The sequence below is a fragment of the Scleropages formosus genome, chromosome 9 (assembly GCF_900964775.1).
Source record: "Scleropages formosus chromosome 9, fSclFor1.1, whole genome shotgun sequence".
NCBI lineage: Eukaryota > Metazoa > Chordata > Actinopteri > Osteoglossiformes > Osteoglossidae > Scleropages > Scleropages formosus.
The window spans coordinates 6,464,559-6,480,354 of NC_041814.1; the positions used below are offsets into that span (position 1 = coordinate 6,464,559).

Consider the following 15,796-nt stretch of genomic DNA (forward strand, 5'->3'; position numbering starts at 1 on the left):
CACTGGTAGCCTTTCATGAATGCTCATTTGTGGCACATGTTGTAAATCATAATTGGAGAGAGGAAAATGGGAAGTGAGCATAAAAGTTGTAATAATGGCTATGGGTTAAAATTCAGAATTGTGGCAGCAAAGACACTTATAAAAGGCTTTTAGATTTAAGATTTTCTGACAAGTGTCAGTTAAAGGTGTATTTCAGGAGAGAACAGCATGTTCTTTTTATCCAGCATTTATAAATGGTTGAAGAATAGTTGGAAGAAAAGCAAGTTATGAAGGACAAATGTGTGTAGACAGAAAATTGTTGTCATTAAACTACACTCTACACCTTTAGATTTGCAGGATTTACTTAAAGGTTTAAATTTGTTCTGCATACACAGTCCAAGGGAAGGTGTAGATTTATTAATGATATTTCTTTTGACTTTTCAAATTGTTTGAAAAGTTTGGAAATGGACCCAGAACTTCCTGCTCTAGTACTGGTGAGACTTCTGGTTGAGAAAAGCTGGGAACAAGAGCAGACACCCCCAGGTAAAAAGTCTTATAAAATGTAGTCCTTTCCTGCTTTTTCCTGTACAGTATCTTAAATCTGCCCCTGATGTATAAAATATGCACAAAAATTGGTAATTATATGTTAAAAACAATTAACAGTAAGTTCAATGTACATAAAATAAAAGAACATGCAAAGGGATATTAGCACTAGCATCGCTTACATTTATTCATAGACCTGGGACCATAATGGGTAAGTGAACAAAAGAAAATCATTCTGATCATACTAAAAATATCTGGTAAAACGTAACACAACTTTGTTAGTTCACAATTACTAATATCACGGAATATGAATTTTCATGTACCAGTTACACAGTTATTTAACTTTGTGATTGTAAACTTTTTGGCATCACTCGTGTTTAACTGACCTCCAGCAGAGAGTGAACATAATTTGCTGGAGTGTGATACAGGAGAGGCACCAAAACTGCAGTTGTTCATCTGGCGGGATGTTGCAATATGTATCCAAACACAAAAAACCTGTTAAAATTGACAATACTGAAAATTGCTTTTTAAAAAAGACATAAATTTGTGCATCTTGCAGCTCTTCCACCGAAGCCAGCCAAGACCATTATGTCCTCAGTCACCAATGGGAGTAGCCTTCTTAGTGACGCTGAGTGGTACTGGGGTGACATCTCAAGGTAGAAACTGCATTTTTTTTCTTAGTTATGCTTTGAACTTTAACAAGCACTGAATTCCTTCAATACCCTAAACCAGGGGATGTCAAATTCATGTCATGTAGCACACCGAATCTGATTTATTGGCACTTGCTGCAGATAGGTTTTGTACACTGCATTCGTGTAACAACAGAAAAATGCTTATGTCATGTTACGAATATCTGATGTATGACTTTTTGAAGATATAAACATTTTCAAGCTTTTTTTTTGTTATTACGTTTTCTTCACCCTTCTATTTTCTGAACTTTCTCTGTTGCAAAGTGAAAATGTCCTGCTTTTTTTTTTTTTTTTTTTTTTTTCCGCCATTAGGGTGCAACAAAATGAGCTCAGGTAGAATTGAAACTCAAACTGAGGAGGGAGCAGGGAGAGCATGGAGTAGGCAGCTGAGAGCGATTACATTCAGCATATTTTTTTGTTTGTTATTGCTGTATCCAGAAACTACCCAAGAAATATACAGAGGTACATTTCTATTATTATGCCATTTTAACTACAAACTGAAACCTCGTGCCTAGGTTTGTTAGTTTATTATTAGACTTGTGGTCATCATTTCAGATGAAACCTTTTTTAATTTGTTCACCCCACACAATTTTCCATTACACCTATTCGCACCCCTTTTAATCCACTGTTTCATTGCTCTGTGGTACCTGATGGAGGAGCACAGCACTCTCTCACATGTATAAGGGGGATACTACATGCTGAACTGTATGTTGTGGAGATGATGTACGTAGAAAATGGTTCTGATATCAAAGCTAGTTAGTGAGCTACCATATCACTTGCCTTGACTGCTGCTTCACTGACACATAAAGTACTGATCTTTTGGCTAAGGTGTCATTGAACATTTAACGGTATAGCTGTGTTAATAGATGACTTTCTACATAACTTCACATAAGCACATTAATTTGAATTTAGTCATAAATGTGGTTTAAGTGGTAGTTCAAGTGGTGCGTAATTAGTCTTTAGTCACAACCAAAAACGCACCCCTTGATCGTGGGCCTAGATCTGGTCTACAAGTCATATGTTTGACACCCCTGCCCTAAACAGAAGATCAGCATGAAACGTACAAACATTTGAATCTTAGAAATGTATTTTTTGTCTGTTTTCTAGGGAGGAGGTGAATGAGAAAATGAGAGACACCCCAGATGGCACATTCTTGGTCAGAGATGCTTCTAGCAAAGTCCAAGGAGAGTACACTCTAACCCTCAGGTGAGAATGAGGAGAAAGCTAGCTTTCTACACTGTGTTAGTGAGATTGAGTGAGTGAATTTGGAACTGTTCCAAACTTCAGTGGAGCAAGACATTTATTAGGAGATGCTGGGTCATAGAACAGTGCTCCCAAGTTCACTTTTTTGTTTTAAGAATACATGTTGTCTACTGCTGTATGCATGTATATTCCACAAACTGAAAAGTCAACCACTTTGGCAGAAGCTTTTTGCAGTCTCCTGTACAGTTTGAATACGAGAAACACAGTAGATGTGCAGCTTCAGAAATTTAGGTGCTACAGTGGAAGCAACCCTTGAAATACAATGAGTTTTTAACACTACTGCGCATATATCCAGATATACCATGTACTTGTTATAAACTCAGGCTCAACCAGAACAAACTTCATAATCCTAAAGACTGAAACTTTTGATGACGATTTTCTCTTTATGTACCACTTCATTTTGGGTCTTTTGAACCCACTTCATCTGTGAGTTGCTGAAACCTTTATAAGTTAGTCCTTTACCAAGCGTGACCTATTTATCTACCAGTTTTTTTACTCATATGTAACCACTGGATTATATGTGCTATGACAAAGTCTGTATCGAACAATCAGTCTGTGCTTCAGGTAATCATGTCTGTGTATGTAAGCTCTCTGTTTGCTCTGAGTTTCATGTCACTTCGGAGACAAGCTTCTGCATAATAAGTAAATGTAAATGTTCAGTGTTCATTTTGTGAAGCGGGGATGTGATCTGTGATCTGGATGGATGCAAATTGTGCTACTTTCTGCCCAGTTTCAGCTCTTAATTTCTGTATTTACATGGTTGCCTGGATAGTGTCACCTTACTTGGAATTGCATGTGTCACCCAGACCAGGTATTCCTAAAAAAAAAAAAGAAAAATATTTAAAACCTGCTGGATTCCATCTCCCAATAAGTCTTTTGCATCTCTCCTCTGAAGATTGTCACAAACAATCTGGCTGTTGAATGCTTAACTAACTCTAAACTTAAATAGGACAGAGGAGTGCTTCTACTGTTGCCTTCCAATATGGAGGTCCCTGGGTTGAACGTTATGTAACATTGTAATTTGCTTTACAAAGGCATCTGCTAACTAAATGTAAATCATCTGTTTTTAATCTATGTTGAAACTGATTTAGCATCTGCAACAATCTGAATTTATCTCTCACTTGTGTGGGTGCGTCACCTTCATCTCTTACAGGAAAGGAGGAAATAACAAACTGATCAAGATATTCCACAGGGGGGGCAAGTATGGTTTCTCTGAGCCCCTGACCTTCTTGTCTGTGGTGGAGCTCATCAATCACTACCGCCATGAGTCCTTGGCACAATACAATGCCAAGCTTGACACAAGACTTCTCTATCCAGTGTCTAAATACCAACAGGTACAATTCATTTAGAGTTGGTGACATTTAGTCAGCTCCCTGAAAATCTCAGTCTATGTCGATGAAAAATGTATCTTCAAAAGATTTGTTTCCAGTCAGCCCCTCTAAAACTTAATTCATATAGCACTGTTTGAAATTGTGGGGGAAAGACTACATCCTATATGACAGCTTGTTTGATTCTATAATATTCAATATATGACACTATGCTTCCACAGGACCAAGTGGTGAAGGAGGACAGCATTGAAGCAGTAGGTGAGCAACTGAAGGTGTACCATGAGCAGTACCAGGAGAAGAGTCGGGAGTATGACATCCTTTATGAAGAGTACACTCGCACTTCCCAGGTAGGCCTACCCCAGGAATCAATTTGCTTTGCAATGTGTTGCCTTCTGAGTTAGTAGCTGAAACCCGTACTTTGTGTTCTGTGTGTCTAGGAGCTTCAGATGAAACGCACTGCCATTGAGGCATTTAATGAGACGATCAAGATCTTTGAGGAGCAGTGTGAGACACAGGAACGCTACAGCAAGGAGTATATTGAGAAATTCCACAGAGAGGGCAATGACAAGGAAATCCAAAGGTATACATACGTCAGTCTTTGATGACTTAGACACACAATCATGGTTCATCTGTGCTCTTCCAAAGCCTTTATAGACTGTTAAAATTTTTTTATGAATATTGCTGGAAAATTGATGTAAAGATTCCTTTTAACATCAACAGGATCCAAAGCAATTCTGAAAAGCTAAAGTCCAGAGTGGCTGAGATCCATGACAGCAAGATGAAGCTAGAGCAGGACTTGAAGAAACAGGCATCTGATAACCGTGAGATTGACAAAAGGATGAACAGCCTGAAACCTGACCTTATGCAATTAAGGAAGATCAGAGACCAATACCTAGTGTAAGTTAAGCATCTGCTCTCCTTTCCTGGCACATGGATACCTAATTAGATACTACTGGTTTAGAATACACCTAGAAACAGTTATATTGAGAACACCTGTTGATAATGCTGTTTTTTGCCTTTCAGTTGGCTTACACAAAAGGGCACTAGACAGAGAAGGATCAATGAATGGTTGGGAATCAAGAATGATACAGAAGAGTAAGTGTGTGCTATTCTCTATGGATGAGAGAACTTGGTTTAAAACGTATTTCTGACAAAGTTGTGTTTATTTCAGTGGGAAAAATAGGAATACATTTTTTCTGCCAACCATTTCTCACCTCTAATCATTGCAATGAATTTCTTTGTCCAAGGTGATTTACAGTGCCAGATACACTGCACTAAACTCCCCACAATCATTCACCCATCTATGTGGCAGAGCAATATAACACATAACATGGACTGTTTAGAGTCACCAGTTCACCACAAATGCACATCTTGGACTCTCAGAAGAAATCCACACAAACAATAGATGAACATGCAGACTGAATCAGATTTAAAAGCACAGGCCAGGAACTGTGTGGAATCAGCTCTGCTCCCTGCAGCTCATATAGTGCAGCGTGTTGTACAGATTAAACAAAATGTCACTTATTGGCTTTTGGGGGTATCATTTGAAGACAGAACATAATGTAGAATCTGACAATGAGTCAGAAATGGTCTGTAATCATTCTGCAGAAATTTGGCATAGTTTTTGACCAGAAATTTGTCAGCTCATGCTTGTCTGATGTCAGTAACCACCATTGTGCAACTGTCTGGAAACGTTCCTACAAATGTGGGATTGAGGGCTATGGCATACATGCAGCTTTATCTTCCTTTTTTCAAACTACTCAATGACATGAGCTTTGACATTCTGGAAGACAACCCACCTGGCATGGGGAAAAAAGTATATAGGATGCAGATGATTGCTCATGATTTTAACGTTATTCACCTTTTAAATTCTGGCTTCAGATGGAATGAATGGACCCTGAGCTTTCTTGGAAAGTGTGCCCTTGCACCAGTATGAAGATGATAGAATCCTCGCTTTTTTTTCATTTCCTACACAAGTAGTTTCTTTTTTTTTTAAGCACTTTGTCAGATTACAGCTGACTTTGGTCTTCTCTTATATCTCAAGATATATACTGATTCCTGTTTCAGTTTTGTAATATGCCACTTTCATTGTTTTGGGATGAAATAAAAGAGGTGTGATGTGCAGAAGCCTGTTAAAAACAGAAGAGCTGAAATGCGCTATGGTCAAATGACATCTGTGTCTACCCTATTCCATATAGCCCACATTTCTGTCCAAAGTCACTTTGGTATATGTTGAAATATAATTTCTTTTTTAATAATCAAAGTGGTCTTTTATCACACACTAGTCATTAATAAAGCTTACTTGACATCTTCCTGAAGTGATTTTTTTTTTTTTTTTTTAAAAGAAATTTTGATGCGTTCGGGGGAGGAAAATGGCACAGTGGGCTTGGCCAGTTCCCGCTCTCTGGTGGGTCTGGGGTTCAAGTCCCGCTTGGGGTGCTTTGTGACGGACTGGCCTCCTGTCCTGGGTGTGTCCCCTCCCCCCTCCAGCCTTACACCCTTTGTTGCCAGGTTAGGCTCTGGTTCTCCGCGACCCCGCTTGGGACAAACGGCTTCAAACTGTGTGTGTGTTGATGAGTTCACGCATAATGTTTATATAGGTTTTAGATGGTGCTGAACATCTTTTTATTCCTTAATGTACTTTGTTCTTGTTGTTTAGAATGTACGCTTGCTCCTCCTGTTGCAAATGGTCAAGTTATAAATTTGCAAAATAGGAACACTTTCCAGTGAAAAAATCCTGTATTTATGCAAAAGGCCAGTAGATGTCAGTTAAACACAGAATTATTATTGCTTGTGACTTAATTAGTTGGTAATAGTGCAGCTGGATTTACAAACACAATGAATTTTGAACTAATTTATAGTCCCAGTTATATTCGTAAGCTGAAGAGCCATTGTATATAGAGGGGGTACATAACTGAGCTTCTTTCCCCTTTTCGGTTCCCATTGTTCAGCTTGTATTCAACGATGGACGATGAGGAAGACCTCCCACATCAAGACGAGCACACCTGGTACGTGGGGGACATCAAACGTGCCCAGGCTGAGGAGATGCTCAGGGACAAGTGCAATGGCACCTTCCTCATTCGCGAAAGCCAAACACAGAAGGGCTCCTTTGCTTGCTCCGTAGTGTGAGTGTCACATGACCTTGTGGAAGAATATTGATTTTCTTTGTACTTTGTTCTGTTAAGTCTGATAAATTTCACTCTGCTTGCCATCTCCCTTCACTTTAAGTGAATTTTAGCTTGATTTTATTAGTAATTTAAAATGTTTTAAGTGCATGCGTAAGGTCACAGGTATCCACTTTCTGTGAAGTGAAACTGTTAATGTGTCTAATACACTATGAATTAAAAACTAATTTAGGACAATTTATAGTGCTTGCCTTTTTCTCCCCAAAAAGTCTTTTTCTCACAACGTTGCCTTTTTTCTTTTGTATTTGTATTCTTGTGCATCTCTGGCTGTAGTGTGGATGGGGACGTCAAGCACTGTGTGATTCTTAAGACTGGCACCGGATATGGATTCGCCGAGCCATACAACCTTTACAGTTCCCTGAAAGAGCTGGTTCTCCATTACAAGCACACGTCCCTGGTTCAACACAACGATTCGCTGAATGTAACCCTCGCGTGTCCTGTCTTCACTCAGCAACCCAGATGAAATCCACGAAGCAGGAAAATGATGTCCCTTTTGATTTTCAAGGTTAACCTTTTCTGCTCAGTCAGATGCCCCACAATCATATTATAAGGACTCTTCTGAAAAATAAGCATATAATACAAACCTTCGTGGAGTTCTGTAATGTGAGCATTAAACCGATAAGACATCTGTCAGCATTCGGGGTTCTAACCTTGTAGAGCTCCTTCATTTAAAATGTTGTTTAAAAGTTTTAGATTACTATAAATTATTTTCTTAGACCAGTTAAAGTATCCTGCCTGAGTTAAGTAGATCCACAAAGTAGGAAAAAAGAACTGAGTGACTACAGACTTGTACAGATATCTTCTGTTGTGGGAAAGCTGCTGTAGAGTTTTTCATCCTTTGTGGTGGGGAGGAGAACTTTTTTTGAGATGGTTGCTACAAAGGGAAAGAAGAAAGGTGGCCTCTTCAGTTTTAAGGTTTGAGTGACCAGAGTCTTGGAGCAACTAGTACCTGTGGTCTGATCTTGTAGGAGACAAACATACAGGCAGACCCTGCAGCCTTGTTTTAGTCATTTCCACTTTCTCTTTTGTTTTCTGTTTTATGCCACTAATCTTTGAACATTGGATGAATAAATTGTTCTCAGTCTTTCCGACATTTACCTTCTTCATATTTATGTACCAGTTCTCCCAGAAAACAGTGGTCTAACAGTGGACAGTACAGAAAAGTCATTATTTTTGACTGTCAGCCTAAATGCAGGCAGTGTCACTGAAAGACGTTGTTCCTTTTTGCAGAAATCCTTTACTAATGCCCTTGTGCTTTTTCCATTCTTCTTTCTGACACAAGCTGATATAAAGCTGTAGCGCATTTTAATGTAAGAAGTACATCATGCAACAACTGGAGCACAGTATGCAGCCATTTTGTCACTTTGGCTGATTGCTCAACAGACTTAGCCTGTAAGTGTTTTTTCTTTTTTTTTTCTTTTTCCTTTTTCCCTCCTTTGGAGCAATATGCTGGAGGACACTTGATATCAAGTTTAAAATAAGCCAAATGAAGGATGTATTTCATGTAGCAAAAAAAAAAAATTCTTTATCATAAGCTTGAACATGAGAGCTATGCTTGAACATGAGGCAAGAGAGGTTTTTCTTTATAAAAGACTGCATGGAAATTTTCCTTCAGAGATGTTATGTAAGCACTTGTTTCTAGTAATGTTAAATTATAGATTTGTAGGGTATGGACAAATAGTGCAGGATTTCTGTTTATTGACAAAGAGGAGAGACCCTGACCTTCAGATAATGCTAAGGTTGTATCTCTTTCTGTCATGAGGTTACATTTTTTCTATATATGTCTCACCTACAAACATCAGCACCATAATTTGAATTACAAAACACAAAGGACACACAGTATATTGAATTGATCCAGGCACTTTAAATTGGATCTTCATATTTAAGCAGTTTACTGCCTTGTAGCTGAGCCTTGGGCAGCCAGGTGAACAATGGATGAATGTCTGGGCTGCATGTAGCTTACATAAGTGAGTTGTAGTCACAGAGCTGCAGAAGGCAGTTTAAAATAAATTAGAGTTTTGAAAATACCTTCAGATATTTAGAGCCAAGTGGCTTCTTGAAATCCTGTATATATTATGTTAAAACCAGTTGCAGGTATTAATGATGCAAATGATGAGGCAGTTTAAGGTGCTTTTGTGTTGTGGACACATTTGCTGCAGTTTTTACTATTGAGAGTGAAGTGCATTTAGGGAATGGTCTGTGGAGGCCACACCCAGAGATGTCAGAAGTGCCTTCTGCCCTTTTGCTGATACTTTTTTTGATTGCTGGCATTTGTTTGCTTTTTTTTGTTTCTGTAAAGCGGTGCCACTATGAATATGCCCCAAATAATCAAATCCAAGTATTGATTTATTTCCTGAAAACTATCCTCCTTGCTAACTATTTTATTTTGTGTTGAAGAAAGGGAGGTTTGTTTTGGTCTGAAGTCATTTTAGACTTTTGAAAAAGATGGTTGTTAATGGAAAATTAAAAAGCAAGGACTTTTTTAAAGTAAGAAAACAAAAGAACGACCCAAATTTACAGTATAACCTTTCTTGTTTTGTTTTAATGGTGTGTTCACTCTATCTGTTCACTGAATGGAATTTCCCTGTATCAGGTGTTCCACCTCTTGTACTGCAGCATACTGCAACCAGGCAGACCTAACATGAGGCATATTGTAGGTGTACTCAGCTTTTTTTATAGGCCTTAATGCCAATGTCATTATATATATCACCACGACTACAACCACTAATTTAATTGTTCTAATGCCAGCTATATTGGTGGTTGTCTAACATTTCAGATGTTTATTCTGACTATTCACTCAGTGTAAAACAGGTGAGCAAGTAGTATGTGGGAAGAACATTAGGAACATGATGACTTTAGCATATATTAAGGGTTTAGCATATCTTTAGGGTGATATCCAGCTAAAAAACATAACCATTGATGAGCAAAAGTCAAAATTGTATGCGTAACTAAAATAGAGTAGCTGAAGTAAAAATAGAATTATGAAATAAACGTGGATAAGTGTAAGTTGTACTCCCGTATTAATTGGTTAAGTATTAAAATATTTAATGGATGTAGGACTTCAAGTAAGTGTCAGATAAGTGTTTCTGCACACAACCATTTCACAATGTTGAGAAGTTTCAGGTCTTCAAAGTATTTGGGCAAGAGCTGAATGATGTTTTGGTGCTAAAGGTGTACAGTGTACATGCTGAAATTATTACATTTTTCTTGGTGCATTAGATGTTCTTGGAATTGTTTTAAATTGTCCAGCCCAGTGAGCAAAACAAGTTGCATCTCTCAGTTAAAGGCAGAGTGGCTTCAAGTCCTTTGCTCTGGAGCAGTCCTACTCCTTGGAGCGTATTATCGCGCTCAAAGTATGTTTTGCTTGTTTGCAGATGGGTGGGCCGCACTGGGATAGGTGACTTACAGCGATACTTGTTTAGGCTGATGCGAACTGGTGAGAAACTGGTTTGGTTTCTTGGCTTCTTGGCATGTGCAATGATAGAAAAATGCAACAGATCCGTAAACAAGTACATTTTATTTCACTTGAAATGCTTTGCATGCAATGTGCAAAATAATTGGAAATCATAAAAGTATGCCAAGATGACCGCAGCTGGTCTTGTAATGAGCCAGGTGAAGAGAGTGACAGGTAACATCTTCACGTGTTCTGTCTGTGCCTGCGTCTGTAGAATGAGAGAAATTATTCAAAGAAGCTGTGGAAGTCTTATCCTTTCAGTTTAGAAAGCTAAATGGGAGGATGACTGACCGTGAAAAAAAGAGAACCCAGCTGTTGTGTCCCTTGGCAGATGTCATAGGTTTAGCTCAGCAGCTGGTGAGACTGAATGGGATAAATGGGACAGATGAACATGAAAGGAGCACGTAGAGCTGAATGCACTACAAAGACATGATAGAAACATCTAGTGAGCTGCAGGCTGGGATGGCACCCTGACGCACTGCAGGATTTTTTTTTTTTTCTTTATTTTGCTCTTTGTTTGCTTTATGATTTCTTGCTTGTTTTTGCTGTTCATTGACTCATAAGGGTACTGACTTTAAAGGAAGCTGTGAGTCAGGAACACTCCTAGTCAAATCAGTTATATGTATGAAAGATGCCAGACTTAAAAAGGTGCCTGATAGGGTTTGTCCGAAATCAGCTTTTTAAAAAAGCTGTTAAATGTCTGTATCTGTACATTTGTTTGTTCATTATAACCTGACAGATTCTATTAAATAAGCTAGTCTGAATATTTTCTTCCATATGTTTATAATATACGTTTACAATCTCCAATTAACCAAATAGAGTAACTGAGAAATTCTTTTTAGGTTATGTAGAAAGAAAAGGAAAACTTGATTAGTTTTTTCCTGTTTTATATATAAAGTTTCTATGTTGACGTTTCGAAGATTGCTTGAGTTTTAGTTTTTCTATTTGTGAAACAGTGCTCCCTTGAGAGAAGAATCTGATATCATCTGCTGTTTTCAAAATGAAAAGGACGCTTCAAAGCACAGCTTTTCCCATAGGGACATCCTCTATAATGGTTCATTTGAGAAGCGGAAAGATCCGTTTTATCACCTGCTGAATACAGCATGTATGAAAATACTTGGTTCGTACAGTGTCTTTCTACTTAAAATAGAATGCAAGTAAAAATTTTGAAATTTAAGTGCATGTTGCAACAGAGGTTTGACACACCAATTATATGCATCACCTTGTAATCATATGCCTAGCAAGGACAAGTGTTCTGCTTTTTGTTGTTCAGCAGTGGGTTGTGAGATTCCAATGCACCACTTGTGAGCTAGGCACCAGTATCAGTCTGCCAAATGATCATAATTTAGTTTGCACTAAATCATAATCCTAGTCTTCAATTAGTATTTATATGCTGTAGTCAGTAGTTGACACAAGTTGTGTGCAGTAGTTTCCCACCATGCGATGATGTTCATGTAACACTGCTGCTTGTGAGTGTGAACACATATATGTTTTGCGGGGATTTTGTGTGTCTCCATTGCTGGATCACGTTGAGCCTTCAGTATCTAAACTTGTATTCACATTACAGTATTAGTGGTTTCATCGTACGTAATAACTAAATCATGTATTTGTAAACATTTTAAAATTAATTTCTTATGTAATTATGGCTCATTTCAATATTGCAAAGCGATTTTTGTAACCCTTCATTATTGGCAATAATTTGAAGTGTCAGTATTGACATGGAAATTCTGTCAAACTGTTGCATTAGTCAGAGTATTTTAAGATATTTTACGTTTTGAAATTCACAGATGATGGAAAGGCATAGTGAGGTTTCTTGGAGTAACAGTTTGTCATAGAAGTGCAATCAAACTCTGAGAGGGAGCACTGCAGAGGTGTCCAGTAGTATGACTGTACTGCGTGTGATGTGTGCACAATCCTGATGCACTTATTGTTTTTTGTTTCTGTCTCCAGTCTGCCTTCAGACGCACCGTTTCTTCAGTGTAAAGCTGAGCAACTCATGCCAATGCTGTATTTGTCCTAGACTGGTACTTTAAGTTTTGTATGGTACTTAAAATGAAATAAAAATATGAAAAAGTGTGTCATTTAATTTGTCTAATTTATTTTGTATTGCTCTTGCACAGCTCATTTGAGTGTATTACAGGACACCAAAGTGAGCACTAACATTAAATGATGATCCTGGCTCTCTAATGCCAGTATGTGCTACATACATAGAAATGGAGAACATTTGTGGTTAATGTGGATGTGACATAATGAAACAACTGAAAAGCATGCACACCTGTTCAACTTTGTCTTTTTCCTGGGGCACCTTAGATTCTATTTACTCAGCTTTTGAAGACATTGCAACGGTTATGAATAAACTGGGGGACTATAACAGTCGTGTGTCAGTCCTGTTTGCATGAAATGGAAAGCAAGATGCTTCAACAGCACCGTTTGTGAGTATTGAGCAGTGGCACATTTTGTTGATTTTGCTTTCTATTCCAGCACATTGTTTGAAATGAAACAGTGACTGTGAGGTTAATGTTCATACTCTCAACTTTAATAGGAGGATCTTTATATCAGGCCTTTTTATACATTGACACTGCCTATTTTAAGGGACCAAAAGTAACTGAACACTTGGATGCTCAGTTGTTTCTTATAAGGCTGTGTGTCACTGCATTATTCATTATTTCATGCAGAAGAGAACAAAAAGGGTCCAGAGTTTATTCTACATGTGACCATACATTGTGCATAAACTACAGACAAGGAGCAAAGGGATTTTCCAGGAAGGTGGATAGTGTGAGGATGGGTGAACCCAAAGACAGCTACATTTCAAATTTACCTTGTACTCACCATTACACTGGTACTTGATGAGAAGAACATGGAAGTTATGAATTTTTGAAGACAAGTTTTTCCAGGTTTATTTACTTACTTTTGTTTACCACATGTTCTGGTGAGGGTTGCGGCAGTCAGGAGCCTGTCCCGGAATCACTGCGCTAAGCTCAATGGGGTGCACCCCGGACAGGACACCAGTTCATTGCAGGGTAGCCAAATGCACACACACACACACACACACACTGTGGACAATTTAGAATGTCCAGTTCACCTGGACCGCATGCAGACACAGGGAGAACAGACTGATTGAAACCTGCACCCAAACAGCTCAAGCACTGTGAGGAGGCTGTGTAACCGTGTCTGTTTTTTTCTTTTTTTTTTATTTTTAAATACGTACAGTTATACCCAAAACTCTTACAGAAACTACCCAGCAAATTAACAGAGGGATGTGTCTATAGTATTACTAAACCTTTTTGATTGGAAACAATGTACCCAGATGCTGACAAACATGTTTATGCAATGCACTTTATGCAATACACATAGTTGGTATTTTAAACAACTTTTAATACTTCTTCAACTCACTCTCATTTCTGAATTTCACAGTTTTTCCTGTGGCACCTGATGCACAGGAGGAACACGGTGTACTTTTTTCAATCAATTTAAAGTAGACTTTAGTTTTGCTTCATGTCAGTAAAGAACCAAATTGGCATTCCTTCCCCGTTTTCCCTTTCTCATACTGACCCTGCACTGGATGAGCTCTTGATGAAAATGGAACAAAGACATGTCTTACAGCAAATGTTTAATTCATTATAGCTTAATTTTTCAACAGAGCTAAACTCTTTAATAAGACTTTTCAAAAGTTAGGGTGGAAGTGTACTGTATTTAACAGCCTTCCATCAATCCTTAGTTATTTTAATGATGTGTGTGCACATATAAAATATACTCACTGAATGATGGTAGCCTAGTGAATCCAGTGCAGTAGTAGCAGGAGGCGACAACAATGTAATAAAACACACAGTACAGTGAAATATGTGTAACTGTACCGTTCTTTTCCAAAGACATGTTTTATGAGCATTGGAGCAATCATTCTGAATCAAAATATGTAGATACATTTTTAGATAAAATGTACCCAGCTGCAGGTCTACCAACATATCTTCTGGGTAAAAGCAAGACCTCCTGTTGATTAAATTACATCCAGTTAAAGCAAAGGAGTCCCTCTCGTGGTGATAGAGGTGTTTTACACTGTTCAGAAGTTTTACGCTGCATCAAAAGTCTTTTTTTAGCGAATGCTTTACTACTAAGAGACTTACTGTACAATGTCAATTTGGTGGGCTGTGGTACAATGATTTTGCTCATTTACATACACAGTTGGGCAATTTTTACCGCAGGAATTCATGGTGAACACTTTTCTCAGGGGTACTGCAGCAGAGTGAGATTTGAACCTAGAAGACAATGGCTTTAACCACAACCCCACCTACTGGCCACAATAGTTTGTGTCTCATGCTGTATCACAGAGCTGGAGTTTATGACAAGGCTGCCATTCAGAAGATGCCTGTGCCCAAGATCAACACACAATGACACATAACCTGGTGTAAGGAGAACAAAACCTGGACACCTGAACAAGAGCAGGGGCGTAGCTACTTGGTGGCCGTGGGTGGTCAGCGTCACCCCTGACTGAAGCTCAGCCACCGCTCTGGCCACCCCTGTTGTGCAAAGCACTCTGACAACACTGACAGATGACTTTTTTTCACCACTCAAACTTGTATGACGCACATAGTGTGTGGCGCTATTAGGCCGAAGAGCTGCGAACTGCCTGCACGGCACAAACCTCTGTGTAGGAGGGAGGAGTAGGAGCGGTAAAACTGAACTTCGGTACCGTTACTCCAGCCAAGTCCAGCGTAAGTGAGCAACGCAAGAGGATATGGTGATCAGGAGAGTAAAATCAGTGTTATTTACCCACATTTCACTACCATTTCGTTAAAGTTTGTTAACGCTGAGGTACTGCGATGTTTCATCATGAGAAACAAAAGTTAGCTTAATATCGCACAACTTAGCTAATGTTAGCTAAAATTACTGCAACTGCTAGCTAGCTAATTTTTAAAAATAATGTTACCACATAAACGTTACCACATCGTAGGCTTATATTATGAGTCTGTCCGTTTTTTCTAAGTAGCAATTCAATTTAATGATAATAAAAGTTTCTTGATAAGTGTGTTTGTCTAAACTGTAGAGCATGAAAAGGAAAGCAGGGGAAGATAGGAAAATACTTTCCTTTTTTACAAACTGAGGACTAGTAGTGGGGGTGTGGTGGTGCAGTGAGTTGGACTGGGTCCTGCTCTCCAGTGGGTCTGGGGTTCAAGTCCCACTTGGGGTGCCATATGACAAATTGGTGTCCTGTCCTGGGTGTGTCCCCTCCCCCTTAGCCTTGTGCCCTGTGTTGCTGGGTTAGGCTCTGGCTCCCTGTGACCCCCCCATATGGGACAAGCGGTTCAGGCAACATGAGGACTAGTAGAAGTAAAACTAAAGAAGACAAAGAGACAGAGA

The 15,796-nt window shown here is 38.8% G+C and overlaps 1 protein-coding gene across 5 annotated transcripts in view; it reads left to right on the top strand.

Moving 5' to 3' along the window:
• LOC108930594 (phosphatidylinositol 3-kinase regulatory subunit beta-like) overlaps positions 1 to 11,190 on the top strand; it is a 50,117-nt gene extending 38,927 nt beyond the window's left edge. For 4 of the 5 annotated variants that reach the window (XM_018745931.2, XM_018745934.2, XM_018745933.2 and 1 more), the window contains exons 7-16: positions 437 to 522; positions 1,082 to 1,178; positions 2,319 to 2,417; positions 3,628 to 3,808; positions 4,024 to 4,149; positions 4,240 to 4,382; positions 4,523 to 4,699; positions 4,826 to 4,897; positions 6,754 to 6,927; positions 7,261 to 11,190. In XM_018745931.2, the coding sequence (XP_018601447.1) occupies positions 437 to 522; positions 1,082 to 1,178; positions 2,319 to 2,417; positions 3,628 to 3,808; positions 4,024 to 4,149; positions 4,240 to 4,382; positions 4,523 to 4,699; positions 4,826 to 4,897; positions 6,754 to 6,927; positions 7,261 to 7,450 (1,345 nt within the window). In that variant the 3' untranslated portion in view covers positions 7,451 to 11,190. Of the gene's footprint in view, positions 1 to 436; positions 523 to 1,081; positions 1,179 to 1,567; positions 1,674 to 2,318; positions 2,418 to 3,627; positions 3,809 to 4,023; positions 4,150 to 4,239; positions 4,383 to 4,522; positions 4,700 to 4,825; positions 4,898 to 6,753; positions 6,928 to 7,260 lie in introns of those variants that run through there. The other variant, XM_018745935.2, reaches the window with a different exon arrangement.
• Positions 11,191 to 15,796: the final 4,606 nt, after the last annotated feature.